This window comes from Microcebus murinus, chromosome 25 (genome assembly GCF_040939455.1).
Source record: "Microcebus murinus isolate Inina chromosome 25, M.murinus_Inina_mat1.0, whole genome shotgun sequence".
In the NCBI taxonomy this organism is placed as follows: Eukaryota; Metazoa; Chordata; class Mammalia; order Primates; family Cheirogaleidae; genus Microcebus; species Microcebus murinus.
Genome location: NC_134128.1, coordinates 22,582,501 through 22,610,070, shown reverse-complemented (window position 1 = coordinate 22,610,070; position 27,570 = coordinate 22,582,501). Strand labels below are relative to the sequence as shown.

General features: G+C 56.6%; 1 protein-coding gene across 5 annotated transcripts in view; it reads left to right on the top strand.

The window, feature by feature from the left end:
- PFKFB3 (6-phosphofructo-2-kinase/fructose-2,6-biphosphatase 3) overlaps nt 1-10,449 on the top strand; it is a 72,925-nt gene extending 62,476 nt beyond the window's left edge. For 2 of the 5 annotated variants that reach the window (XM_012741241.3, XM_012741238.3), the window contains exons 12-17: nt 356-418; nt 534-598; nt 2,135-2,308; nt 3,623-3,645; nt 5,547-5,599; nt 7,632-10,449. In XM_012741241.3, the coding sequence (XP_012596695.1) occupies nt 356-418; nt 534-598; nt 2,135-2,308; nt 3,623-3,645; nt 5,547-5,589 (368 nt within the window). In that variant the 3' untranslated portion in view covers nt 5,590-5,599; nt 7,632-10,449. Of the gene's footprint in view, nt 1-355; nt 419-533; nt 599-898; nt 982-2,134; nt 2,309-3,622; nt 3,646-5,546; nt 5,600-7,631 lie in introns of those variants that run through there. The other 3 variants (XM_012741240.3, XM_012741239.3, XM_075997661.1) reach the window with 3 other exon arrangements.
- The last annotated feature ends 17,121 nt before the right edge of the window (nt 10,450-27,570 follow it).

Below are 27,570 nucleotides of genomic sequence, written 5' to 3'. Positions count from 1 at the left end.
GGTGGGGACAGCCCTGCCCCTCAGCTCTGTCTAGGGAACAGGCAGCCCGGAAAACTCCAAATGTCCGATTAACCGTGAGGCCTGTGTCTGTCCGAGGCTTAGCCGATCCGAGGCAGACGTAGATTGTCTCGGGGCATGGCTGTTCCGTTGCGGCTCCACCGCGCCGTGGGAGGGTGGGTGCTCCGGTGGCTCGGGTCTTTTCCCAGGACCAGGTGCCACGCAGGACTCCCCGTGGGCTGGGCCGGGCGCCCCTACCAGGTGGGGCTTCTGGGGGCCCTCGAGTGGCCGGAGCTCGCTCTCGCAGTGACGTCCCTCCCCCCATGCCCTGTCTGACGGTGGCTGCTGTCTCTTTCAGAGGAGATGCCCTACCTGAAGTGCCCCCTTCACACGGTCCTGAAGCTGACGCCCGTCGCTTACGGTAAACAGCGGCCCCCACCCAGCCCTGACCCCCCAACAGACGGTGGCTCCCGGTGGTGGCCGTGGGCTGCGGGCCGGGCCGGCCTTTCTAACAGGAGCCCCACCTGCGCCCGCAGGTTGCCGCGTGGAGTCCATCTACCTGAACGTGGAGTCCGTCAGCACCCACCGGGAGCGGTCGGAGGTGAGCGAGCCCCCGCAGCACCCCGTCCCATCCCATCCCGTCCTGGCGTCTGTCCCCCTTGGGCCCTTGGGCAATTTCTCGACTGGTCAGCTGCAGGGCCAACCTGTGTGTGTCCCGGCGCGCCCGGCTGGCCGCTGTCTTTCCGTGGCTTCTTAGCATAAACCCTTTTTCCCCCTTCCTGCGCTCTCTTCTCCGCCGGCCCCGTCTGCTTGGCCCAGGGAGCGCGTGTTAAAGAGGGAGCTACGTGTGTCCTGCTTCCAGCCGTGACCGTAGCACGGCCATTGTTGCCTTCCCTTCCAGGCAGCTAAGTCCGTGCTGTCAAGCCCCGGGTTACTGGCTCACACAGGATCGGCAGAGCAGCCCCGTCGCCTGCACGCACTTAGGTACCGAATCTCCAGGCACAGGTGGTGCCGAGCCAGGCAGTGGCGCTGGAGAGCGGGGGCCGGAGGTGGCGGGCGGGAGGGTTTCTCAGGGGGCCCCCGAGGCCTAGTGGCGGCAGCTGGTTTGCACCTCAGGGAGGCCCGAGATTTGGGGCTCAGTCCGGCCGAGCTTTCCCGAGCAGACTGGATTTCTGCACGGCGTGAAGCGGGTTTGAATTCTTGCATGCAAGCCATCAAAGCAGGACGCTCTGCCAGCGCTAGTCAGACCTCCTTTGCCGAGTGTGGCTTTTCTGTTGCTGGAGTTCCCGAGACAGGTGGCTCCTCTGTTCCATAAGGAGCGTGGCCGTCGGATCTTGGTGTCGAGGGCGTGAGAGGCAGTGGCCCGGCTGGCGGGCTGACCTCAAAGAGGACGGTGTCCCCGGCGTCCTTGCTGGCCGGCCACACGTCCCCTTCTGCACTCAGGCCACTAGGTGCCACGCTCCCTTTAGCCGCACGAAGACAGCTCCGGCCAGGGCAGGGCTTGGGTCCGGGGAGCTTGCCTGCAGGATTCCCGTGACGCCATCACTCCCGGGGGGCTGGCGTCTGTCTGGTGCTGGCCGGCAGCCTCTGCCCCTGCCGCTTCCCCGTGCCTTTGGTCTCCACGGAGGTTTCGCAGCCTCCGTGCCCCATCCTAAGCCAGGTGTCGTTACGTGGGCACGGACGGGGCTGTGCTCTGCAGATCCTGGCCGAAGGGAGTCGGCGCCGGCCTCCTCCCTGTCCGGGGGCCTCGGACCCAGGCCTCGCCCTCCACGCTCCCCTCCTCGGTGGCGGGACACGGGAGGCTGGGCTCTCTCTCATCTCTGATCCTGCCGTCAGCCGCGATCGCCGCCACTTCCCTCCCTGCCTTGCACGCGCTGTGTTTGTCCGTCCACGTGGGCGTCACTTGGGGAAGGGGCACGGGAGGGACGCGCCGCCCCGTTCTGGCTGCCCGGGAGTCACGGCACGCTCAGCCGTGCCGCACACCCTGCAGCCACACGGCACACGCGGCAGCTACGTCGCACACACGCCGCACACGCGGATGCCTCAAACCCAGGAGCCGAGGACCATTTTTCTTGCCTCCTTTTCCTCCCCTCCCTTGTAACTGTCGCCTTCCCTCTTTTGTCTTTGTCTTGCTTAGGATGCAAAGAAGGGACCTAACCCGCTCATGAGGCGCAACAGTGTCACCCCGCTAGCCAGCCCCGAGCCCACCAAAAAGCCGCGCATCAACAGCTTCGAGGAGCACGTGGCCTCCACCTCGGCCGCCCTGCCCAGCTGCCTGCCCCCCGAGGTGCCCACGCCGCTGCCCGGACAAGTCAGTGCCTCCCCTCCTCCTGCCTGCCGGGGCGAGTGCCGGGGCGGGGGTGGCGGCCTCAGGCCGGGGCCGTGTGTGTCCGTGGGTCTGCACGTGAGCACGCATAGGTGTCCGTGTGGTGTGCGAGTGTCTGAGTGTGCACGTGTGGGTGTCTGAGTGGTGTCATGTGTGCGTGTGTTGGGGGTGAGCACATGTGGGTGTCTGTGTGTCTGGGTGTGCATGTGTGGGTGTCGTTGTGGTGTGCATGTGTGCACGTGTGTGCATATCTGTGTACACTGTGTGTGCGCACGTCTGCACGTATATGTGCATGCACACTTGTGCGTGTGTGTGCATGTGTGCGTGTGTGCATGTGTGCACATGTGTGCGTGTGTTGGGGCGAGCATGAGAAAGGAGCACCCTCTGGAGTGAAGTCACCAGGGTCCTTCCTCGCTGTGACCGCGTCACGTCCTCTCTGGGGACGAGGCCTCCCTGGGCGGAACCGGGCAGAGCCGGAGAGCCAGCGAGGCGTCCAGGCCCCGCTTAGGGTCACGGATCGTCATTTCTAAAATGGAGAAGGCACTGTCTTCTCACACGCCCGGCGGTCCCCGGCCTCCCATACCCCGTCAGCGCCGGGAGCCCTCGCAAACGAGAGGCGCAGAAATCTGGGGGCTCAGATTCAAATTCGGGGAGTGCCGAGGGTGTCCCCAGCCCTGCCCCAGTCCTGGCCCCTCGACTCACTTCCAGCCGAGCTTCCTTTGGGTTAGTCCTCTGCTCGCCGCCGGCGCCAGCTCGGGCCTTCCTCTGCGGCCGCTCGCCTTCCCGCCTTCTCGGAGCTTCCCCAGACCTGGGATGGGGGACGTTCCTGGAGTGTGACTTGGGGGGCGCAGTGGCCCAGTGCTCCCACCCGGGAGACGCCGGCCGGCCGCACAGGGCAGGTCTGCCCGCTGTCAGGCGCGTGGGAGGGTGCACAGGTGAGGTGAGGCGCCAGCGCCCAGCTGGGCGAGACCCCGTGCAGGTCTGGGTGCAGCGTGAGCAAAGCCACAGTCGCCAGGGTCCCCCCCCTGCCCGGCCCTGGCCCCTCAGCGTCACCCACGCCAGGCGGGCGGGCGGGCGGGGCCGGGACGTCTCCCAAATACTCTCCTCCGAGGTCTCAAACTCGAGGTGCTTTTTTGTGAAAACAGAGCAGGACCGAAATGGCATGTCTGTGACAGTCTGTCCTGGTGTCACCGTGGGGTCGTAGTTGAAAGTTCAGGGGTCGTTGCTGTGATCTTGAGGGGACCAGCGCGGCGTGTGGCGGGCCCGTCCCACTGACTTCTCTCTGCTTCCTCCCCGCAGCCATTGCTAGGGCAGGCCTGCCTGTAAGTATCCCTCGGGTCGTGTCCGCTGCCTGCCCCGCTTCTCGCTTGCCGGTTTGTCTCCCCCCGTTCAGTCACCGGGGATAAGGACGGTCGCTATAAAGTCCGAGATCTTCGGGGGGGGGGGGGATGAGGAGGAAGGAAGGGGCTACTCGTGGGTTTTTTTAGAAAAGGACTCTGAGGTCACAGCGGCCCCGCTGACGTTCAGCGTGTTCTGACGCTGCCGCAGCCCCATAGCTGGCTTCTCCCCGTCCCGCTGGGGGCTCTGGGGTGTCGTTTGCAACAGCCGTGTTTTGGGGCTCGGCTTGGATCCGCCTCTGCTCTCCCGGCATCGTGTCTGGGCATCGGGCCTGGCCTATTTCTGCTGCCATTCCTCGCAGCCCAAGGTCTCCTGGAGCTTGCTTGCATGTGGACAGGAGAACTCACCCAGAGCCCCATCTGCAAAGCCATGTCTGAGGACGTAGTGCCCTGGTGGGAGGGTGGCCAGGCCGGAGCGCTCTGCAGAGTGCCATGTGGGGACCGTCCCGTGGATCAGTTGTTCCGTGTCAGTCCCGTGTGGTCTCCCCTTCCCCGGGCCTGGAGCCTTCTGCAGAGAGTCTCTAGTCTGTCCAGCCACCGGCTGCATAACTCAGTGGTCCGTTGCCCTGGAGCCCCCACCCCCAGGAGCCGAGGCCTGCCTGCCACGGAGCTTTGGTGACAGCACCGCAAAATGTCACCCCCCCACCCCTCAAGTCACACCTGCCTGTTAGTCATTTCTCGCTCATCAGGCTCCCCCCGAGAAGCTGGGAAGGGAGGCAGGTGCCTGGAGTCCAGCGGTGTTTGCATTGTGCTGAGGTGGTGGTGGCATCTCGCGTTGTCACCTCCCAGGGCTGTGCTCACTCGGTGGTGGCCTGGCCATCAGTGTCCACCTTCAAAGAGTGAGACTCACGCTCTGACAGGCCGGTGCCCGTCACCCCCTGAACCAGAGCGTGGGTCTGCGTTAGAGTTAGGGTTAGGGTTGGGGTTCTCCCGTGTGACACCAGCCTTTGGGTTTGGAGCCTGCGGGTTTTGCCGCCGTGCGTGTGTCCTGGTCCTTCCGGCCCATGGCCTGATGCTGCCAGGAAACAAATCTCCCTGCTGGGAGGGTCCATTTGGGGACCTGCCCTGCCCTGCCCTGCTAAAGGCGACCTTGCCTGTGGCCAGAGCCCCTCCAGCCCCACGAAAGTGCGTCCCCCCGACCCAGCACACCCCGGGCCCCAGCGTCCCTCCTAGCCGGGGACTGTGACCTCGGCTGGGGCCGTAGCTTCGTCTGACCTGAGCCCTGTGACCAAAACTTGTGACTCGGGTCAGACCGAGTTGGGGTCTCATGCTGGCTCTTCTGTTGGTCTTTGGACCTCTGGGCGCGTTTAAGCAATCCCAGGACCTTAACTTCTGTAAAGTGGAGATAATGGCTTGACAAGGTGTTTTGATGAAGAATGAGAGTATGACATATGACTTAGCAAAACAGCCGACCCCAGTCAGTGCCTGGGGGACAGAGCTGCCGGGACCACGGGGAGGGACTCGGTGCCCTGGGGTGGTCAGGTCTGCACGTGGCTGTCCTGCTCCTTCCGTACCACGGCCCACGGGGTTGCTGGAGCTCTCAGACTTGGGAGGGGGACAGCCCCGGGGCTGTGATGCCGGCGATCTCGGTTTCCTGGTAGAACGGGGACGTCAGCCCGGACGTCCGCCCTCTGCAGGCGTCCTCCCGGGGCTGTGCCGGCTGCTTGAGGTCGAGAGAGACCAGCTGGCATTCATGCTACAGCCTTGATTTTTATATTTCCAATGCACACGGGAAAGAACATCCTAGTAAAAGTTTTTTTCTTTTTCTTTTTTTCTTTTTTTCCTTTTGCAACCTGTGTCTTCCTCTTCCCCACTGTGCTTGAAAGACGAACTGTCTGTCACATTTTCTCAAAGTTTTCTCCCTACTGACCCTGCGAAGGTAAATGCCCCGAGTGCATGCGCCCGCCCCTCCCGCGTCTCCCGGGGGCCGTGGCATCGCGGTCCGTGTGCAGGGCGGCCGGCGTGCAGTCTGTGGCTCGTTGTCTCGGCGCGCGGGGTGCCGGGCTCCGTGCCGTCATCGGCGTGGGCTGCTTTCTGGTCTGTGTCCTCTCACTGCCGTGTGCGTCCTGAGCTGGGGGCCCCCGCGTGAATGAGGGGGGGCGGTACTCGGCGCCCGGGCCCTCCAGTGTCGCTGCATCGCTGTTGTCTGTGGGCGCCGGCAGCTGGGGAGGGAACGGGCAGCCCACTCCGCCCCGAGACCTGGCTGTTTAGGCGATCTCGGTTTCGCTTAGGCTGTCGCTTAGGCGTGAGGGTCCGGGGCGCTCCCGGGAGACCCACCGGCCCACAGTGGCGTCCGCCACCTGGTTCCCAGGTGGGTCCCGTCCCACCTGGGCAATCGCTGCGGAGCCACGAGATTCTCCTCCGGGGGGGGGGGCGGGGGCGTCTCCAGCCGTGGACCCTGGGGTCCGCACGGGGTGGGGGTGGGCTCCGTGCCCTCCCCGACCCCCTTCCGAACGGTCTTGGCGGAGACCTGCAGGGCTGCAGAGAGCACTCTTAAAAATTGTGTGGTTTTTCTTTAATTTTTTTCTGAGACAGAGTCTTGCTTGCTCTGTCGCCCAGGCTAGAGTGCCGTGGCGTCAGCCTAGCTCACAGCAACCTCAAACTCCTGGGCTCAAGCGATCCTCCTGCCTCAGCCTCCCGAGTAGCTGGGACTACAGGCGTGCGCCGCCACCATGCCTGGCTGATTTTTTTCTCTATATATTTTTCGTTGGCCAATTAATTTCTTTCTACTTTTTTAGTAGAGACGGGGGTCTCGCTCTTGGTCAGGCTGATCTCCAACTCCTGACCTCGAGCGATCCTCCTGCCTCGGCCTCCCAGAGTGTTAGGATTGCAGGCGTGAGCCACCACGCCCAGCCAAAAATTGTGTGGTTTTTTTAACTGTGGGGTAAAGAGGTTGGGGAAAGAGACCCCTGCTGTGCGATGGCAGCAATCATGTGTCCCGGGCTGATTTAAGAATTTTTTTTTTTTATTCCTTTATTTATTTATTTTTTTCCATTTTCAGTTGGCCAATTAACTTTTTTTTTTTTTTTTAGTAGAGATGGGGTCTCGCTCTTGCTCAGGCTGGTCTTGAACTTCTGAGCTCAAACGATCCACTCGCCTCGGCCTCCCAGAGAGCTGGGATTATAGGCGCGGACGCCTGGCCTAAGAATTTTTTTTTTTTTTTTGAGACAGAGTCTCGCTTTGTTGCCCGGGCTAGAGTGAGTGCCGTGGCATCAGCCTAGCTCACAGTAACCTCAAACTCCTGGGCTTAAGTGATCCTCTTGCCTCAGCCTCCCCAGTAGCTGGGACTACAGGCATGCGCCGCCATGCCCAGCTCATTTTCTCTCTCTCTCTCTCTATATATATTAGTTGGCCAATTAATTTCTTTCTATTTATAGTAGAGACAGGGTCTCGCTCTTGCTGATTTAAGAATTTTTTTAAGGGGGTTTTGAGACCTGCCGGTGCCTTAGGGCTGGGGCTTCTTCCTGCTACAGCCGCCATGATCAGAGCTGGGACAGAGCTTTAGTGACTGCCCCTCTGCCTGTCTCCTGCCTCAGTCTCCCCACTGCATCCGGCCGTCCCACGCATCACCTGTGTCTGCCTGTCGAGCCATGTTGCTGGCATCTGGGTGCATGAGGGGTGCTCCAGGGGGCACCGAGGGGCCCACCGTCCCCCTTGCCCCCCCCCCGTAGCTCTGACGCTACCAGAGCCACCAGGCCCTCCTCACTGTGGCTGTGGGGTCGTGTCCCATCATGCTCTGGGCCACCGTTCCACCTGCAGGGCTGGTGACACCTGTCTGGGTTGTGTCCATGTCTGGGGCGGAGGGAGGGACGGAGGCAGTGTCTGCTGCGTGACTGTGCGCGTCTTCTTTTTTGGGGACGGAGCCAGCCACCGGCCCTAACCCTCCCCTCCCTCTTCTCTCCCCAACGCAGAACGTGAAGGGCCCCCGGAGCGGCGCTGACCCCTCCCGGACACACTGAAGCGGACACGCCGCCACTGTTCCATCTCCATGTCTGCCGCTTAGCTCGCGCCCTCCCGGCTACCCCAAGGCCGAACGAAGCCCGGGACCTGCGGAACGGAGGAGGGGCGGTGGGGCCCTGTGCCCGGCGTGGGCCTGCCGAGACCCCGGACAGCCACACGGGGCCCTGGCTCCTTGCCTCGAGCCGCCGCAGGCCCCTCTGCTCTGTTGGCCCCCCAGGGCGGGGTCTAGCCCTGGAGACCCTCCCAGATGCCCGGGAAGACTCTGAGCCGAGCAGGGGCCCCGTCTGCTGTGCTGTCTCATCTGTGTGATCCCGGACCACCGAGGTCGGAGCGGGAGGCGACATTGGCTGCAGGATCCCGAAACGGAAAGAGGCCGGATCGTAGCCAGGGAAGGGCAAGGCGCGTCTAAGAGCTTTCACGGGGCCTGGGAAGATGCCTCGTGTGGAGCAGACCTGGACGGCTGCAGGACCGGGGCATCTCTTCTGCAAGACGTCCCTGTACCGAGACTCCCCCGGAGGCTGAACGGACACGCACGCCCCTTCCCGGCCTGTTTCTGCCTCTGAAGGAGACGTTTTCGAGGCCGCGCTGGCCTCGTGGGTGGAAGGAAGCTGCTTTGTTGAAATGCAGGAGCCGGGGCCTCCCTGCCTCCCTCTGCCAGGGAGCCGCAGGGTCTGCTCTCTTCTCCCCGGGCGTGGAGGTGCCCGAGACTCTCGCTGTCCGGGAGCGGCTTGCGTTCACACTTTGTCACGGCAGGATAGCGCTGGGGTGTCATCCAGCCCCGGAGGCTCGGAGCCTCTGAGTGCCCACGTGTTGGGGACGATCGGAGAGCTCGGATCCTCGGGTCCTTGCAAGACGGCAGCGAGGAGAATGCCCGGCTTCCCTCCCTTGGGACTGGCTCTGTCCCCCCAGTGTTCCTGGTGGGGACAATCTTCCCAGGCAAGGCCTTGTCCCCGGGGCTGTCTGGGGTGAGCCTGGCACCCCGGGGAGGTCACATTGGCCTGGCTTTCGCCTGCACAGCATCTGTGTGACACTTTTGCGGCGGCCGAAAGCAGAGCTTACCGGACGTGCGTCCTGATCACCTGTCTTTTCTGCCTGTTGGTTTCTCCTCGTGGCCTGGAGCCCCGGGGCAGGAGGAGGGGGGGTGCCTTGTGCCCGGAGGAAACAGTTTGGAAACTCACGGTAGAGTTTGTCCAAATGACCCTTTTTCAGGATGTCTCAACGCTGGTGCCAAAGGTCACTTTCCTTTCCTGCCTTCTGCCGGGGAGCCCCAGACCCTTCTTCCCGCTCAGGGAGGGGACGGGTCCTGGGCGGGTTGGGGAGCTTAGAGAGGACTCGTTTCCCTGGTTGGGATGAGGTAGGAGACGGGGCCGCGCTTCGTACGTTCGGGGTTTCCATGGGAACCACTGGAGTCCTCCCTGTCCACCCCGACTCATTGGCAGCCTGCCCGGGAGGACTCATGTGCCTCTGTCCCCTCCCGCCATGTCCATGCATCGCCAGGTGGCGTGCATGGCCGGTGCCTGCACAGGTGTGCGTAGATTGGTCCTACCGTGTTTCCCTGAAAATAAGACCTACCCATAAAATGAGCCCTAGCAGGATTTCTAAGCATGTGCGCAATAGAAGCCCCACCCCGAAAATAAGCCCTAGTGACGGGCGTGGCTGCGCAGCGCATCTGCACAGCCCATGTGTGTCGTCGCGGAGCGGGAAAGAAGACGAGCAGCCCTTCTCATCCGCCCCGTGAGAGCTCTGTTGCTCGACATGAGAGATTGGGACCGACAGCTCTAAAGGAAATAAGAGTCGCAACACATTCAGGATGGGATTCGGGGTTTGGAGAGTGAGGATGATGTTCCAGAAGATGACAACTTAACTCTATTTGAATAAATGTAGATGGTTGTACCGTCCTTAAAAAAAAATAACACATCCCCTGAAAACAAGCCCTAGGGTTTCTTGTTGAGGAAAGATAAATATGAGACCCTGTCTTACTTTCGGGGAAACACGGCATTTCCCAACAGGCAGGGGGCTCGGTGAAGGCCTGTCCCCTCTCCCCTCGGACTGCGTACACGTGAATAAAGGCTGTGCCTGACGGAGGAGGACTTCAGCTTGGGAGGGGCCTGGGCGGGGGTGGGGGAGGGGATCTCGGAGACGGCGCAGCCCTGCCGCCCGTGCACGCCGGCGCGCGGGGCCTGCCTTCCGAGGCGGCCTCCGGTTGCAGCACGACCGTGGGCAGCAGTCCCAGGACTTTTTGCTTCCGCAGGTTCTCTTCCCCGCCCGCCCCGCCGCCGCCCCCCCCCCCAAAAAAAACACACAAAAAAACGAAAACTGGGACCAATATCTCGAACTTTGCCTATGTGTTTTTGGGTGGGTCTCCCCCTCCTCCCTCCATCCCGAGGCTGCCCCGGGCAAAGCTCTCCATGCTGAGGGGGGAGAAGAACTGTTGGGAACCACAACCAATGACATTTTCATTTGTAATACTTGAAATTTATTTTTTTATTATTTTGATAGCAGATGTGCTATTTATTTATTTAATAATGTACGGGGGAGCCTGAACCCTAGAAAGCTGTGTGTGTGTGTGTATATGTATATATGTAGATCGGGTCTAGCTGTTCCTTGGTTTGGGGGCCTTCTCCGTGTGACCCGAGACTCCTCTGTGCCCCGTACACTTGTCCGGGGGGCCTGGGGTGAAGCCCTGTCAGCTTTCAAACAGGGGACGCCTTCCGGAAAATTTGTATATTTTGCCGTTGCCAGACCAATAAAATGCCTGGTTGAAATACACCCCGGTGAACGAGCGCCTGTCATCCTTTCCTGGGGGGGGCGGGGGCGGGAGGGACAGGGGGTGGGGTGTCTCTAACTGACGAGTACGGTCAGGGCCCCACCCTGCCCCCGGCCGGCCGCTGCGTCACTCTCCTTCCCACGGGACCTGGGAGCAAAGACCCTCTGGCGCTGCATTTGGGGAAAGCGTGAGCTGAGTCGAGTTTCGTTTCCTTGATAGACTTCTTTCGCCAGGGTGGTTTGGGGCTGACAGTAGGGGATGCAGAGAGAGCTGTGCACGCACCACCGGTCCCTCCTGTTAGAGCCCGCACGAGTGTGGGACGTGAGCCCCTCCCGGCACAGGGTTAGGAAGGAGGGCGCGGGGTTTACATGGGGGTTCACGCTTTGCCGTGTACGTCCCGTGGGTCTGACACGCGCGTCATGCTGCCAGTCTGCTGGTGCTTGGTGCAGAACGCCAGGTCACCGTGTGTTCCCACCGTCCAAACCCTCCCCAGGCCTCCCCGACAGACAGCATCGGTCCTTCTGGGTTCCTTTCGCTTCCCGCCCTCCCCTCCCCTTCCGTCCCCTTCCCAGTTTCCCGTGGGGGGTGGGGAGCAAACCCGATTGAACTGCCCTGGCTTCTTCGCCACTCAGCGGTCACAAAGGGTTCAGCTACCGTGTTTCCCCGAAAATAAGACCTCCCCATAAAATAAGCCCCAGCAGGATTTCTAAGCATGTGCGCAATAGAAGCCCCACCCCGAAAATAAGCCCTAGTGACGGGCGTGGCTACGCAGCGCATCTGCACAACCCATGCATGTCGTCGCGGAGCGGGAAAGAAGACAAGCAGCCCTTCTCGTCTGCCCCATGGTGACAGCTACTATCCCAGAGGTGACCAGAAAGTTGCGGGCAGCCCCACCAACAAGGTCGGCTCCCCTGTCGGGTCCCGGCCGTCCTGTGCATGCTGCAAGCTGAGGCTTTGAGGGGGAAATAACAACACATCTCCCGAAAATAAGCCCTAGGGTGTCTTCTTGAGGGAAAATACATATAAGACCCTGTCTTATTTTCGGGGAAACACGGTAGTTATGTCACGTGGGCGCTTCAGTGTCTTGGTGGCCCCAGATGGGGCAGGGCGAGGCCGGGGCCATGGCACTGGGGGAGCCCGGAGCAGTTCCTTCCTGCAGACCCCACAGCTGCATTCCAGAAACAGCCTCCACCCTCAAATCCGTCCGTCTTCGTCCCTTTTCCAACCCAAGCTGCGAAGAGAACTGGCGACTTGGCACCTGCCTTTGGAGGTGACTTCCAGGGCTGTGATGGGTACGCGGCAAGACTGGGCAGAGCGTCTTGGCGAACGTGGGGCCGGCCCTCACGCTCTGGGCTGCGTGCGGCTGCCTGCTACGTGCTGGGTGCGGGGCACGGAGCACACGCAGGCTTTCAGGCTAACTACCCAGGAAATTCAGAGACGGCTCTAAAAGACGATGCATGTGTACATTTTAAAGTACTGGGCATTTGCCGGGCTGCAGGGACCTCCGGTGGTTCCGAGAACTTTCGAGCAGGCCGAGAGATTCATCCGAGAGGCACCTTGAGCTGGGTCTGCAGTCGTTGACTCAGTGTTGAAGAATCGGTAACCAGCCGCCTGGTGTCGGAGCCAGGGGAGGGGCCGGGGCTGGGGGTGGGGCATGGGGCCAGGAGGAAATGCATTCAGGTACTGAGGCCCCGAACCTGAGCCAGACACCCCCGGTGGCTCTTCTTGCCCCGAGAACCGCACGGGCAGTTGCCCGGGAGCAGATGGAGACGCCGTCACGCCAAACGCTAGCGGCCGCAGCACTCGGGCCTGTGCGCTGGTTTCCTTACCTGACCCCTACAGGTGCCCGTAGTACGGATGGGGAGGTTAGGGGCTCACTGAAGGTTAGTAATTCGCCCGAGGCCACCTGGGACGCCAACCCCAGGGAGTCAAATCTGGGCAAATCTGTGACTCTGAGGACCACAGCTTCCACCTGGGTGACACCCATCCTGGGTGTCTCTGCAGGTGCATGGGTCAGCCGTGGGTCAGCCGTGGGTCAGCCGTGGGTCAGGCAGGTCAGCGTTAGGCTGCTCACGGAGGGGCTGGGAGGTGGGCTCTGTCCTTTGTTGCCCCCCGTGGTGGCAGAGCCTATAGCCGGGTCCTCTGTCCAGTTGGTGGTCAGGTGGCCAGGTGGTCCAGCGTCTGCAGGGGGACCAAGAGAAGGTGGGGCCTTGTCCCCCCATTGTGGACATTCGCAGGTAATGCCCCAAGCTCCTCTTGGGAGTTGTCCCCCCATGAAGAATCCTGCCGGCCCTCCTGAGAAGTGGCAGCAGCTAGGTGTCCTGTGTCTTCCCGGTGAGCCCCTCCCGCAGCTAAAGGGTGGGTCTGAGGGGGGGAGGGGTGCTAGGCAGGGAGGGGGAGGGGGTGCTGAGGCAGGGCTGGGGGTGGTGAGGAAGGCCCGCTGCCCTGAAATGCCCTCCACGTGAGACGGCATGTGGCTGTCCCTCTCGTCTGGGCCAGGACCCTCACGCCGGGGGTTCTGTCCAAGCCGGGGCTGGGCCCTGCAGGAGCCACCTGCCCAGCTTGGTCTCAGCTCACTCTGCACTTGGCCCGGTTTCCCACTTTCCCATCAGCACTCTTGAAGTTATTTTTTACTTGGAATTATCTAATAAACAGCACTGGGAGACCTGGTGAGATCTTTAGTGGGAGGGGGAAGCTAATTAGATCATAGCACCGTACCATACACATAAACCTATGTGTTTGAAAAACAATCAGAGTGTTAAAAAAGAGAAGAATATTGTCAAATAGCTAGTTTTTAGATGGGGAAAAGACCAAACTTAAAAGCAATAATAAAAAAAAATACAAAAGAATCACTGAGATTCCACAATATAAATGTTTGATAAGTTCAAAGCCATCGAAAACCACCGTGATACACATGTTCCTGGCAAAAAAAAAAAAAAAAGAAAGAAAGAAAAAAAATAAAGAAGAAAGAGTAAATAATATAAATTTAAAATTAAAAAAAAAGAAAGAAAACCACCGTGAGCAAAAGGAAATCATAAAGCTACGAAAATATTTGCAACAAATTTGACCCTCCCCCCCACCAAATTATATTAAAATATAAATTGAAAACACACCTAGAGTGATAAGAAAAATGCTGAGAGTCCCGTAGGCACCTGGGTGACGTTTGCAACCTTTTGGAGACTGAGGACAGGTCGGTGGGATTGAGGGCCTCACCCGGGGCCTGCAGGTGCCGAGAGGCGGCCCAGGCTGGACGTCGGCCCCGTCTGGTCCAAAGCTGCGCCTGAATTAGAGTCCCCAGCTGCAAACACAGCGATTGGCAAAGTGCAGACATGGGCCCCTGCGAGGCAGCTGTTGCATTTGCAAATCGGCGTGTGAGAGGGCCCAGATCTGGGAAACACTTGGGCGATCTGTGTGCAGTTGGCCCGTGAACAACGCAGGTTTGCATTGCACGAGCCCAGTCCCAGGTGGATTTCCCTCCGCCCGGGACACTGCGAGACCAGCCCCTGCCCTTGCTCCTCCTCCTCAGCCTCCTGCTCAGCCTCTTCCTCAACCTCCTCAACCTCCTCCTCAGCCTCCTCCTCAACCTCCTCCTCAGCCTCCTCCTCAGCCTCCTCCTCAACCTCCTCCTCAGCCTCCTCCTCAGTCTCCTCCTCAGTCTCCTCCTCAGCCTCCTCCTCAGTCTCCTCCTCAGCCTCCTCCTCAGTCTCCTCCTCAGTCTCCTCCTCAGCCTCCTCCTCAGCCTCCTCCTCAACCTCCTCCTCAGCCTCCTCCTCAGCCTCCTCCTCAGTCTCCTCCTCAGCCTCCTCCTCAGTCTCCTCCTCAGCCTCCTCCTCAGTCTCCTCCTCAGTCTCCTCCTCAGCCTCCTCCTCAGCCTCCTCCTCAGCCTCCTCCTCAACCTCCTCCTCAGTCTCCTCCTCAGTCTCCTCCTCAGCCTCCTCCTCAGCCTCCTCCTCAGTCTCCTCCTCAAACTCCTCTTCAGCCTCCTCCTCAACCTCCTCCTCAGCCTCCTCCTCAGTCTCCTCCTCAACCTCCTCCTCAGCCTCATCAACGTGACAATGACAAGGATGGAGACTTTTGTGATGACCCACTTCCACTCAATGGATAGCACATTCGTTCTCTCTTCCTTATGATTTTCTGGTTTTTTTTTTTTGGGACAGAGTCTCACTTTGTTGCCCAGGCTAGAGTGAGTGCCGTGGTGTCAGCCTAGCTCACAGCAACCTCAAACTCCTGGGCTCAAGTGATCCTCCTGCCTCAGCCTCCCAAGTAGCTGGGACTACAGGCATGCACCACCACACCCAGCTAATTTTTTTCTATATATTTTTTAGTTGTCCAATTAATTTCTTTCTATTTTTAGTAGAGACGGGGTCTCGCTCTCGCTCAGCTGGTCTTGAACTCCTCGCCTTGAGCGATCCTCCTCCTGCCTCGGCCTCCCAGAGTGCTAGGATGACAGGTGTGAGCCACCGTGCCCGGCCTTTTATGATTTTCTTAACAACACTTTCTTTTGCTTACTTTTGTAAGAGTAGAATAAAATACTTGTGACATACAGAACATGTGGTAATCAACGCTTTGCCTGCCTTGTTCCAGGGTGAGCTGTGTTCATTTGATGTTCTTTGATTACATTTGTTGCCTGCCGTTATCCATTTTAATTAGGTTTCTGAAACCAAAAGGAGAGCCTTGGAAAGGCAAGGGTGTGTGCTGGTGGAATTGCTGGAAGGGTGTATACAGTGGAGCCCGCCCTGCTGCATGGTCCTTCTGAGACACTCAGCGGAGTCAGTTTGGGGTGGGGGCAGCCGGTTTTCACTGGGGACCTCTCTACAGCCACATGCGGGTCTCATTGCTTCCTCCCCCTATTCCTTCGGAGCCTTCCAAGCTTAACACGCTGGCGACAGGGCACCCGGCTTCTGCCTCTGGGGGACATCTGGCCCCGGAGGAGACACGTCCTTTGTCCTTCTGAACGCTGGCCGTCACCCTGCAGCTGGCCAGGCCTTGCCTGGGGACGGGCCTGGTGTGCCGATTCTGGCCAATCAGCCTTTTGACCTCCTGGCTTGCGGCCCCAGCCACGTGGGATCACGCCTGAGCAGCCAGAAATCAGAGCCCATCAGTTCAAATTCAGTGGTTCTTAATCAGCGCTGCACATCACGGTTGCCCGGGGAGATTTTCCAAAGCGCACACATCCTGGTCTCTTTCCGGGAGGCCGCGATCGGTGGATGATTCAGGGGTTCATGGCGTCTATGTTTTTTTTTTTTTTTTTTTTTTGGGAGGGGTGGTTGCAGGGGCCCTGTGTGATTCTGCGAGACACTGGTGGAGAGCCGCTGGCCCAGACGGGCCGTTGTACGTAAGGAAGGGGTGGTGTGCGTCCACCCATGTGAATTATCTAAGATGGTCCATCTCATGGAAGCACAGGATGGGAAGGTGGCTGCCAGGGGCTTGCGAGGGGGACGTACAGGCTTTGCTGCTCAGCGGGTATAAAGTTCCAATTATGCAGGATGAAAACGTTCTGGAGATTTGCTACGGACGCAGTCCCTACGTAGTTTAACAATATGGCATTGTGCGCTTCAAAATATGTTAAGAGGACAGACCTCAAGTTAGCTGCTCTTACCACAACTCACAACACAGAAGAACAGAGGACATTTTTGGAGGTGATGGATATGTCTGCCACCTGGGTTGTGGTGCTGGTATCATGAGTGTCCGTGTACTCACTGCAGATCAAATGCTATTTATATATCCCACGAGCATCTCACCTCTCTTTCCCAAAGACACCTGGCTGCCCAACACGCACGTGCACACGCACACGCACCTGCATCAGGGGCCAGGCGCTGCTTTGTTGCTCTAGAGGTTTCTGCTGGGTAGCAGTCTGGACCAACCTGAAGCACATACTCCTCCTTCTCTTTGTCCTTTTGTATTTTTAATTAATAGCCTTTATGTTTTCGAGCAGTTTTGGGTGTGCAGAAAAACCGAGCAGAAACTTCCTGTATTCTATGGAAGCCTAAACCCTGCTGTTCAGGAGACTCAGAATTAAGTTGATTTGAAGGAAATAGCACCAGAATATATATATATATATGCTTAAAACATTTTTTGGAGCTAAGATTGTGCATCTCCAACACAAATTAATCAAGTCCCAATGTGAATCCATCAGCCCCGTTTCAGCAGGTGGCTGGAAATTTAGGAAGATTCTTAGACGCGTCTCTTTTAAATCCTCTGTCCAGCCCGTCAGCAGACCGGGCTGAAGATTCAGCCTTGTGAGGCGTCCGCTTCCAACCTGTCCGCCGCAAACAGCACCCCCAGCCCCGCCGTCTGCCCTGTTACCAACGGAGCCAGGGGGGTCCGAACCGTCAGTCACGTCTGGTCACGTCTGGTCGCTCCCCTTCCCAAAGTCCTTTCCGTGGCTTCTGTCTCGGCACAGAGAGTGTCCCATGGCGTCCCCAAGGCCCAGCACCTGCGCCTGGCTTGGCTCCCGGGGCGGGGCCTCTCTCGGCATCTCTAATGACTAAAAGAAGGTAAAATTGGACCAGGCCCTTCGTCACTGGTGCAGGGTCACCGCGTCCTTCCCGCCTGACACCTGGCATTGTTTTCCCAGCGACGATGGACCAGGGCACTCGCTATTGCTTTGTGACGCGCAGGAGATGACTCCAGGGTCCTGGAGTCTGGCCTGCAGGTGCACCAACCAACACCCAGGGGTCGCCACGACGACAGCAGTGGGCAGTGACACCCAGGAGTCTGGTCACACCAGGTGTTGCCTGGCACCCAAAGCCACACAGAGTGAGTGCTCTGTCGTGCCACGCCCCGCCTGAGAGCTTCTGCCTCATTCCCCAGATCGGATCGGACAGATTCGTTCTCCTGGCTCCTCGGTCGGCCGGTTTGAACAACGCTTTCTCTGTCTGGGAGCGCTGGTGTGGCGGTGTCTGTCTCAGCGCCACGTGGGGCCCGCCAGCCCGGCTTTGGATGCATTTAACGGCGTGGCTGCAGCTGGCAGAAGCCTCACCCCCTTTCTCACCCGGGGATCGTGAGCCTCGTGGGAGTCAACGTAGAGGGGGAGAGAAAAGCTGGGCGCAGGCTGGGAGGGGACTGTTAGAAAAGAAACCCAACGTGGGGGCTGGCGCTGTTGTATTGTCCGTAAATACTAGATCCCGGGGGCGGCGGGGGGCACAGGTAAGCTGCCCACTTCGAGTCCCTTGAGGCCAATCCGAGACACTCCACCGTTGGCGCGCTCACCCCTCTGCCCCAAGCACGTTCCACGTGCGTGGACGGAAACAAGCTATTTCACGTGTTTTTAACTTGTTCCCTCATTCACAAAATGGGGCGATTCATGCCATATGTACACATATATATATTTTTTACTAAGATTCATGCGAAACAAAAGCCATACACACATCCTATGCAAGACAGAATCCTATTTCAGATGTATTCAATGGAGACAAAAAATTCCTCTCGGAAGGGAAGGAATGCCATAATTCCTTTCCGGGCTTGTCGCGAGGGCTGAGCCTTATGAATGAGACACTCTTGCCGGTTCCTGGCACAGAGAGCACCGGATTGGTGGTTGCTAATCCGATCACGTGTGCTCGGTGCTGGGAAGACTCGGGGCTCCCGCTGGGTTCTGTCCACCCATGATGGGGGGCGAGTCCCGGGCAGGACCGCCCGCCAGAGCTCTCAGCCACACCCCAGCCCAAGGCAGTGCTACTTGATGAGGCGCCAGACCACAGGAATGGGAGGAGTGGCGTGGTGTGTTAATTAGCAAACAGGCTTTTGTGTGTCCCTGGGGCTATGGAGACCTCCGTCGGTGTCCAGATTACCAGCAGATTTTTCTGGGATGCACCGTAGCTCAGAACGCTCCCATCACCTTGGAGACCAGATGCCCACCCTCTAAGGCTGTGTGTTTTCCCCTCCCCGCCTCTTCCAAGCAGGCCTAGCGCCCACGGGGCTGTGCTATTCCTGGGGAACAGGAAGACTTTCTAAGGGGTACCCCCTGCATAGGATGTTTTAAGAGAGTAAGTTTCCAGATCCTCAGAGTCTATAGTCACCTTTTTCTAAAACAGCCCAAGGAGTTTGCTCCTATTCACAACAGTTTTTGCTGCTTTGTAAACAAAGAGCAAAACGTTTATGCATCCCAAAGGCACCAACTACAGGGCATTGCCCCCAGGGTGGCCTCATGCCTTTCTGTCTTTTACCAACCAGATTGTTCCGGGCTGCCCTTCTGATTATACTAGGGTAATTATGGGATGCCACTGGCTGCCAAGGGGCAAAAGGGAACCCACCTAGTGCCTTTCTCCAACTCCTGGTCTTCGAGGGTCTGACGTGGGCCTGAGCCTTCTCCCTAATCTCTCTCCCGAAGACCTGGGTTCGGTTCATGCCCTTCCCCCAGCCCCTTCTCTGCCCAGACAGCTGCGTAGGACAGCGCCCTTCAAATTGGCTCAAGGGTCTCCCCGGGGGGTTTGCGGGAAGATTTTCTAAGCGGTGAGGGCAATAGATTCTAGAAATCTCCACATCTTCACCTCTCTGTGTGCGCTTTTGTAGAACTGGTCCAAGACTGTGGACCCAGACATCAGCCGCACCCTCATTCCTGGTTTCCTTCTTGCCTCAACTGCCGTGACAGGTCACTCTCAGGTGTTCGGGGGAGCCCTGTGTGTGTGGGGGTGCAGTTATTCTCACTGGAACGCCTGGAAAATGTTTTCATCGTTGCAGCAGATTATGTCCCCGCCCAGCCTGGAGGGGATTATTTCCCTTGTTCTAGTGAAGCTTCTTTTACCCTCTGCCTTGGAGAAGCTATACCAGGGGTCCTCAAACTTTTTAAACAGGGGGCTAGTGCACCATCCCTCAGACCGTTGGAGGGCCGTTGGAGAGTGCGGGGCACATTCCACGCATGCGCACTGTGGGCCCAGGGCGAGTCGGCTGCTAAGCAGGACAGGCAGTGGTGGCAAAAACACCCAGTGGGCCGGATAAATGTCCTTGGCTGGCCTCATGTGGCCCGAGGGCCGTAGTTTGAGGACCCCTGCCTAATCTTTCAAGGCCTCATTCTTCCATCCTGGTGATCCTGGGGAGGGCTGGCCCACGCTGAGCTTGCTTGCTGTGTTCTCTTCACTGCTTCCTCTTGCCATGCTGCAGCTGGGAACACCTCGGCACAGTGTGTGCTCCTTGGAGCTGTCAGACCCAGTCTTTCCAGCTAGCTCTGTTGGCACCTAGCACAGGAGGAAATGGCCAAATAGGACTGCTGTTGCAGCATCAAGCTGCATAGGGTCTGGGATCGACTTGTCTGCATAGAGCTCATATACCTGAGTTGCTGCTCCCTTCAGGGGGACTAGAGGTCCCAAGGGTGACAGTCCCCAGCAGGCCAAATGGATCTCATCAGCCCTCAGGGTTTTGCTCAACTCTCAGAATTTGCCAGGCCTTATAAATTAGAACTGGGGGCCGGGCGCTGTGGCTCACGCCTGTAATCCTAGCTCTCTGGGAGGCCGAGGCGGGCGGATTGCTCAAGGTCAGGAGTTCAAAACCAGCCTGAGCAAGAGCGAGACCCCGTCTCTACTATAAATAGAAAGAAATTAATTGGCCAACTGATATGTATATAAAAAAAAATTAGCCGGGCATGGTGGCGCATGCCTGTAGTCCCAGCTACTTGGGAGGCTGAGGAAGAAGGATCACTCGAGCCCAGGAGATTGAGGTTGCTGTGAGCGAGGCTGACGCCACGGCACTCACTCTAGCCTGGACAACAAAGCGAGACTCTGTCTCAAAAATAAAATAAAATAAAATAAAATAAAAATAAAAAAATAAATTAGAACTGGGGCTGTGGGTTTGGCTGAGCGCTTGGAAGTTGATCTTCAAAGGCTACTTCTCTAGTTAAGGTACCAACCAAAGAGCCAGAACTCTGAAGTTCTTTGGCCTCAGAACACAGGTGTAGGACATGAGAGCTGGAAATGTTTGCTAAGCAGGACAGGCAACAGCGGCAAAAACACCTGTCGGGCTGGATAAATGTCCTCAGCGGGCCGCATGTGGCCCGTGGGCCGTAGTTTGAGGACGCCTGGGCTACACCCACCAGCATGTGTCTGTTAAATGCCTGTTTCATGCAAGTCATTGTTCTAAGCACTAGAGATTGAGAGTGTTTGCAGACTTGTCAGCACCCCGACAGAGCTAACCTTTGATCGATTCACAGAGGGGGTGCTCAGGTCCTCAAAGTTCCGAGACAACCAAGCTAGCGGTGTGAAGAGTGCAAGAGCTTCGGACAGTGTCTCATTAAAGGGAAAGAAAGAAAAGATTCCTTTAAAAGCCACATGGTCCTGGTTGGACAGGAGCCGCTGCTGGTTCCGAGCAGCTCACCTCGGGACAACAAATTTAGAATCTATCGTTCGGCTCCGAGGTTTGAGGGAAACTTAATTCAAGACTTTCTTGACTTGGTTATTAAATCCCAGAATGCATTGTTGGAAGAAGTTAGGAAGGACAAGTATAGAGAGAGGGATGAGAAAGGAAAAGGGAACCCGCTGTGACCGCCTCAGAGACGCCCTTTCTCCCCCCCCCCACTAAAAAGATAGAAAGAAATTATCTGGACAACTTCAAATATATAGAAAAAATTAGCCGGGCATGGTGGCGCATGCCTGTAGTCCTAGCTACTGGGGAGGCTGAGGCAGGAGGATCGCTGGAGCCCAGGAGTTTGAGTTTGCTGTGAGCTAGGCTGATGCCAATGCACTCTAGCGTGGGTGACAGAGCGAGACTGTGTCTCAAAAAAAAAAAAAGAAAAGAAAAGAAAAGAAAAATTAGCCGGGCATGGTGGTGCATGCCCATAGTCCCAGCTACTCGGGAGGCTGAGGCAGGAGGATGGCTTGAGCCCAGGAGTTGGAGGTTGCTGTGAGCTAGGCTGATGCCACGGCTCTCTATCCCGGGCAACAGAGTGAGACTCAGTCTCAAAAAAAAATAATAAATAAAAAATTATTATTCGGTCATTTTATAACCTCCAGGGCTTGGGGTTAATCGTGTCAGCTGTGTCTTTTCTCAGCCCGTCTCGGGGAGAGGGTGGCCTCAGCTCAGCTGTTCGGGCACCCCGTGACGAGCATCCACTCACTGAGTGCACAGGGAGCACTCAGAGAAGGCCGTTTAGTGGAGACCCAGCTCTCTGTCTCCAACGTAGCTGAACCACCACGGGCCGCAGGAACATGAGCGTGGCCTTCGTGGAGTTTCTGGAGGGACCTTGCTCTTTCTGGACCAGTTTTTCTGCTCACTCTTTTTTTTAGAAAAACACTCACTGTGCTTCACGTCGGGCCAGGCCTGACAGCTGTGAGCTTGGGACCCAGGAAGAGCCAGATTCCGCAGGTGCTCCGGGTCAGAGCGGACCACAAGGCACACCTGAGCCCAGTCAAGAACCTGGCATTAGTTACACAAGAATAAATTCGTTCTCCTGCAAGCAGACTGTGACCTGGACAAGTAATTCCGGGTCTTTTAAATCCGCAGCTCACAAAGGATTAGTAGGGTGGGACAAGGATGGGAACAGGGCAGCTAAGGACAGACATGCCATCGGACACTAGAGCTGCCCTTGTCACTCAGACAGGCCGTGATGCAGAGGGGAGAAGAGCCGGATTCAACCAGGTTTGTTCATTCATTCCTACTTCACAGAGTTCCTGTTACGGTCCGAGGTCGTGCCGAATGCTAGCGGGTAATTTTACAAGAGATGCATGAGAAAAACAGCTCCTATCAAAGAAAAGCACCAACTCGGCATTATATGAGCTTTTTGGTCTCAGAAGCCCGGATTGCTGGAGCTGGGACCTTCAAGATTCCATAGTGCAACTCCACGACTTTACAGATGGGGAAACTGAGGCTCACAGAGGGAAAGCAAGTGCGGGTGTCGTAGGAGCTGGGACCAAAACAACTTGACTTCTGATCTCGCTCTCTTTTCAGCGAAAATTACTTCCATGGAAAGAGTGGAAGAGAAAGTAGTGCTCTAGGATGGGTTAGAGAAGCTCTGGGTGGCATGAAGAAGAGAGCTCTAGGCTGCGACTAACTGACAAGGGACAATTTCTCCTCCCTCCTGAAAGGCCCCCTGCTCTTCCCTCTTCTAAGGGACTCTGCACGAGGCCCCTTCGGCCTCCTGCTGCCTCCACTCAGCCCCGAGTTCCGGGTCGGGTCGTTGCTGGGGATGGCTGTCCCCCTGGCCAGACCCAGGCTTTCTTGGCATCTCCTGCTTTAAAGAGGGAATCTGCCACGTAACTTGCACAAGGCAACTTCGACAGCATTTCCCAAAGAAAAGGACGGAAGCCGTTTGCACTCAGATCAAAACCACGGAACAGAATCCTTTCATCCGAGAACAGTCACTTTAGCGAGCAGCCCTAGAGGGCCAGAGGAAAATGCAAGTTTTGCAAGCTGGGTGCCGAAGAAGCCACCTGAGATGGCCACAGCTGGCGTGGGTGACCACGTGGCCGGCGTGGTTCCCTGCTCCTGGTTGCCCAGACGCAAAAGCGCAACACACGGAGCAAGAGGGACAGTTGAGGCCATTACGTAGATGAGCCAAGGGCAACCATTGCTCTATTCACACTCACTGGAAGTAGAAACGAGACGTCTACACAGCCGTCCTCATTCCCTGCTTTGCTGTTGGGGATCCTGCCTCCTTGGCGTTTATTTGGGTGTTGGGGGACGTCACCGCGGGGCCGGTGTTTCTGCTGGGCAGGAAACTTCGGCGCAGGTGCTGAGGGAGGAGGCTTCGTCAGCCCGATGAGAAAGAGGCGCTGTCTCTTTTAGTCCTGGAGCCAGCCCTTGATCTAAAATGGGAAGGCTCTGCCTCGCGGACAGCCGGATTGAATTGCCCGGACAAAGCTCTCTTCTTGTGCGGAAGGAGGATGAAGACTCCAGCAACTGGCCCTCTAAAATGCAGGTCTGCAGAAACAACTGGGAGGAAACAGGCAGCGGCATCCACCCGGCCACGGCCAAGCAGAGGAAAGCACGTCCCGTCGGTTCAAGAGTTCAGTGCTCCCTGCGTTAAGAGAAACGTCTGGCCCTCCTCTCCCGGCCACGGAGAGCTCTGTTCCCAAGCCACCTCTGCGAGGATGCTGGAACCCCCAGGCGCCTCCTAATGAACACTTTCTCGTTTCCACCGGGGAATCTCAGAGGAACGGGTCCCCCTAAAAATAAATCATGCCAAAAAGTAAACGAGTAATAGTTGAGTGCCCACGATGGGCTGAATGCCTTGGTTCTAGAACATGGCATTGAATCTTGCCCACGACTTTATGGGCTGGTTATGCGCCCACCCCCCGTCGTATATATGAGAAATCTCAGGCTCAGAGCTCAGAAAATTCTCGAGGTTAAAATATTTGCCCCAGACCACACAGGTGGTCACAGGTAGAGTAGGAAATCAGCCAGGTAACCCTGGCTACCAAGGGCCCATGAAGCCAATGTCTTTGTTATGTTGCTTTGCTGGGGCCACAGTGATTAGGGAAAATCAGTGAGTTTCCAGAAAGCTAAGAAACCCTGTGGAGCGGAGAGTCTTTTGAGATTGGAAAACTGACCTTTCCTTTCTTTTTTTTTCATGGATGTGATTTCCCTGGAAATGTACTCACTTCCAGTTTCTCTGGGCCAGTATAAAGTTGTTTTATTTTTCTGGCTTGGAGATGTAATTCTCTCTCCTTTAGTTAAAGTGTTCAATGTGTGGTTTTGACAAATGCTTTTTCTCAAACAGGTCTATAGAAAAAAAAAAAAAGAGAGATAGTTCATCTGATTAAAAAATGGGCAAAGGACCCAAATAGACATTTCTCAAAAGGAGGCATACAAATGGCCAAGAGATAACAATTCTCAACATCACTAATGTTGATTGATGCATCGTTCATGCGTTAATTTGCATTAGGAAAGTACAGAATAAAACCACGACGAAACAGTGCCTCACACCTGTCAGAGCGGCTACTATCAAAAGATAAAAAATAACAGGCGTTGGCGAGGATGTGGAGAAAAGAAAACTCTCAAGCCGGGCGCGGTGGCTCACGCCTGTAATCCTAGCACCCTGGGAGGCTGAGGTGGGCGGATTGCTCAAGGTCAGGAGTTCGAGACCAGCCTGAGCAAGAGTGAGACCCCCGTCTCTACTATAAATAGAAAGAAATTAATTGGCCAACTAATAATATATATACAAAAAAAATTAGCCGAGCATGGTGGCGCATGCCTGTAGTCCCAGCTACTCGGGAGGCTGAGGCAGGAGGATCGCTTGAGCCCAGGAGTTGGAGGTTGCTGTGAGCTAGGCTGATGCCACGGCACTCACTCTAGCCTGGGCAACAGAGTGAGACTCTGTCTCAAAAAAAAAAAAAAAAAAAAAAAGAAAACTCTCATGCACTGTTGGTGGGAATGTGGGTTAGTGTAGCCGTTATGGAAAATTGTATGTGGCTTCCTCAAAAAACTAAAAATAGAATTGTATAAGATCCAGCAACCCCACTCTGGGTATCTGCCCGAACGATTCGAAATCGCTATGTCGAGGAGACCTGTGCCCTTCCGTGTTTGTGGCAGCGCTGTTCACGGTAGCCAAGACAAGCCCCGTGTCCATCCACAGGCGAACAGAATAAAGAAGATGTGGCGTGCGCACGCGCAGTGGAATACTATTCAGCTATGAAAAAGAAAGTTTGTCACTTGTGACATCATGCAGGGAATTGGAGGACAGTACGCTAAGTGAAATAACCCAGGCGCAGAAAGGCAAATACCAGGTGTCCTGACTCACGAGTGGAATGAGAATCGATGGGACTCACAGAAGCAGAGCGGGTGGTGTTTCTTCTGGAGGCCGGGCTGGGCGGAGAGCTGGGAGATGACGATGGTCAAAGGGTGCGAGGCTCTGCGGCCAAGGTCCCCTGTAATGACAGCTGGCCAAGGAAACCACGTCAGTCCACCAGAGCCCAAGTAAAGACTCCAAGAGGAGCCTGTGGTCCTTCGGGACTGTCCCGCGTGAGTGTCACTTGTGTAAAATACAGACGGTCCGGAACTTTCCATATAGTTCGACTCACGATTTTTCTACTTTACAATGGTGAGGAGTGGACATTGCACTCTGATGATACTGTGTAGCCGTACAGCCGTTCTCGTTTTCACTTTCAATAAAGTACATGAAACGTTCCACGACACTTTGTTATGGAACAGGTTTTGGCGTTAGGTGGTTTTGCCCCACCGCGGGCTAATGTCATGTGTTCTGAGCACGTTTAAGGCGGGCTGGGCTAGCTACGACGCTCGGTAGTTTGGGTGTAGTAAATGCATTTTTTAACTTATAACGGGGTTCCTAGGACAAAACCCTACAGTAAGTCGAGGAGCATCTGCGTACGTTTTTTTTTTTTTTTTTTTTTTTTGAGACAGAGTCTCACTCTGTTGCCCAGGCTAGAGTGAGTGCCGTGGCGTCAGCCTAGCTCACAGCAACCTCAGACTCCTGGGCTCAAGCGATCCTCCTGCCTCAGCCTCCCGAGTAGCTGGGACTACAGGCATGCGCCACCATGCCCGGCTAATTTTTTCTATATATGTTAGTTGGCCAATTAATTTCTTTCTATTTATAGTAGAGATGGGGTCTTGCTGTTGCTCAGGCTGGTTTCGAACTCCTGACCTTGAGCGATCCTCCCGCCTCGGCCTCCCAGAGTGCTAGGATTACAGGCGTGAGCCACCGCGCCCGGCCTGCATAAATTTCAGTGGTGCCACTTCTGTGCTGTTTGTGCCAGTACAGACCAGGTGAAAAAAGAGGTGTGGCAGTTGCCACCTCTGAGTTGCGTGACATTTTTCATTTTTCATTAACCTTGCAGCAACACGACCTGGCATTTTTCTTTCTTTTTTTTTTTTGCAATGAGCTCTCTTGGGCCCCCTTTATGGCATCATGGAGTTTCCATTGACTTCTATTTCTTCCTAATCTCATCCAGAAAAATAAAATATATCAATCTGTTATCATGCAAAAAATGCAAGGTGTATTTTTTTTCTTTCTGGATGAGATTCCTTCAACGGGTGTGTCTCCCTTATCTGATTGTGTAAACCTGAGAGAAATAAAGAGTCATTTTTTGCTTTAGTTTTGTTTGGTATCCAGAACTCCACCAGGCCAAACGCACGGCGTGTTGGGCGGGACAGGCTTTGCCGAGAGTCCGGCTGGAGAAGCTCCGGCTTCCAGCCCCGAGGGCCACTTGGGTAGGAAGAAATGTGACAACGGCTTTCTGTAACCGTCACTGTCATTAAAGGGCGAGTTGGCAGGGCGGCCCTGACATTTGTGCACGTCCCTCCCCTGCTCGGTGTGTGTCTAATGACATCAGCCTCGCCGGGCTCGGTGGGAAGAGCCCCGGGCGGGAGCGGGGAGCCGGCTGCGGTCTCTGACTTGCGGCTAATGATGGGCTGGTTCCGGGAGAGCCACCTGGAACTCGAAGAAAGTGTCCCTCCTTCTTCCACCTTTTCATAGTCTCACTTCTAGGTCCCCTCTGAGAGTTCGGGGAGGCCTGTGCCTTTTTTATTTTTTAATTTTTTTTTGAGATGGAGTCTCACTCTGTTGCCCCGGCTAGAGTGCCGTGGCGTCAGCCTCGCTCACAGCAACCTCAAACTCCTGGGCTCAAGCGATCCTCCTGCCTCAGCCTCCCGAGTAGCTGGGACTACAGGCATGCGCCACCATGCCCGGCTAATATTTTCTGTTTTTAGTTCTTTGGCTGATTTCTTTCTATTTACAGTAGAGACGGGATCTCGCTCTTGCTCGGGCTGGTCGCGAACTCCTGAGCTCAAGCGATCCTCCTGCCTCGGCCTCCCAGAGTGCTGGGATGACAGGCGTGAGCCGCCGCATCTGGACATGGCCTGTGCCCTTCCAACTCGCTTGTTGTCTTCTGTTCTCACCATCAGAACCGAGACACTTTTCTGGAGAAGGTTTAATTCTCCTCTTCCCGGGGAGCTTGACCCGGGGTCTCCAACCCGGAGGCTGTGAGTTCCCAGGAATGAACTGGGGAACTTTGGTTTGGAGGGAGGAAGAGGTGGGTCACTGGGAGACTGAGAGGTGAGGGTGACTTATCTGCTTTAGATTTTGTCATAGCTGGTGGAAAAAAAAAAAAAAAAAGGACAGAATCTGTCCCTCCCAGGAGACTCCTGGTCGTACCCAGAGGGGCCGGCTCCAAGCCCACACCCAGATGGTCCCAGGCTTGTGACAATGCGGTCAGTGCCTCTGTGCCTTCTCCACGGTCCAT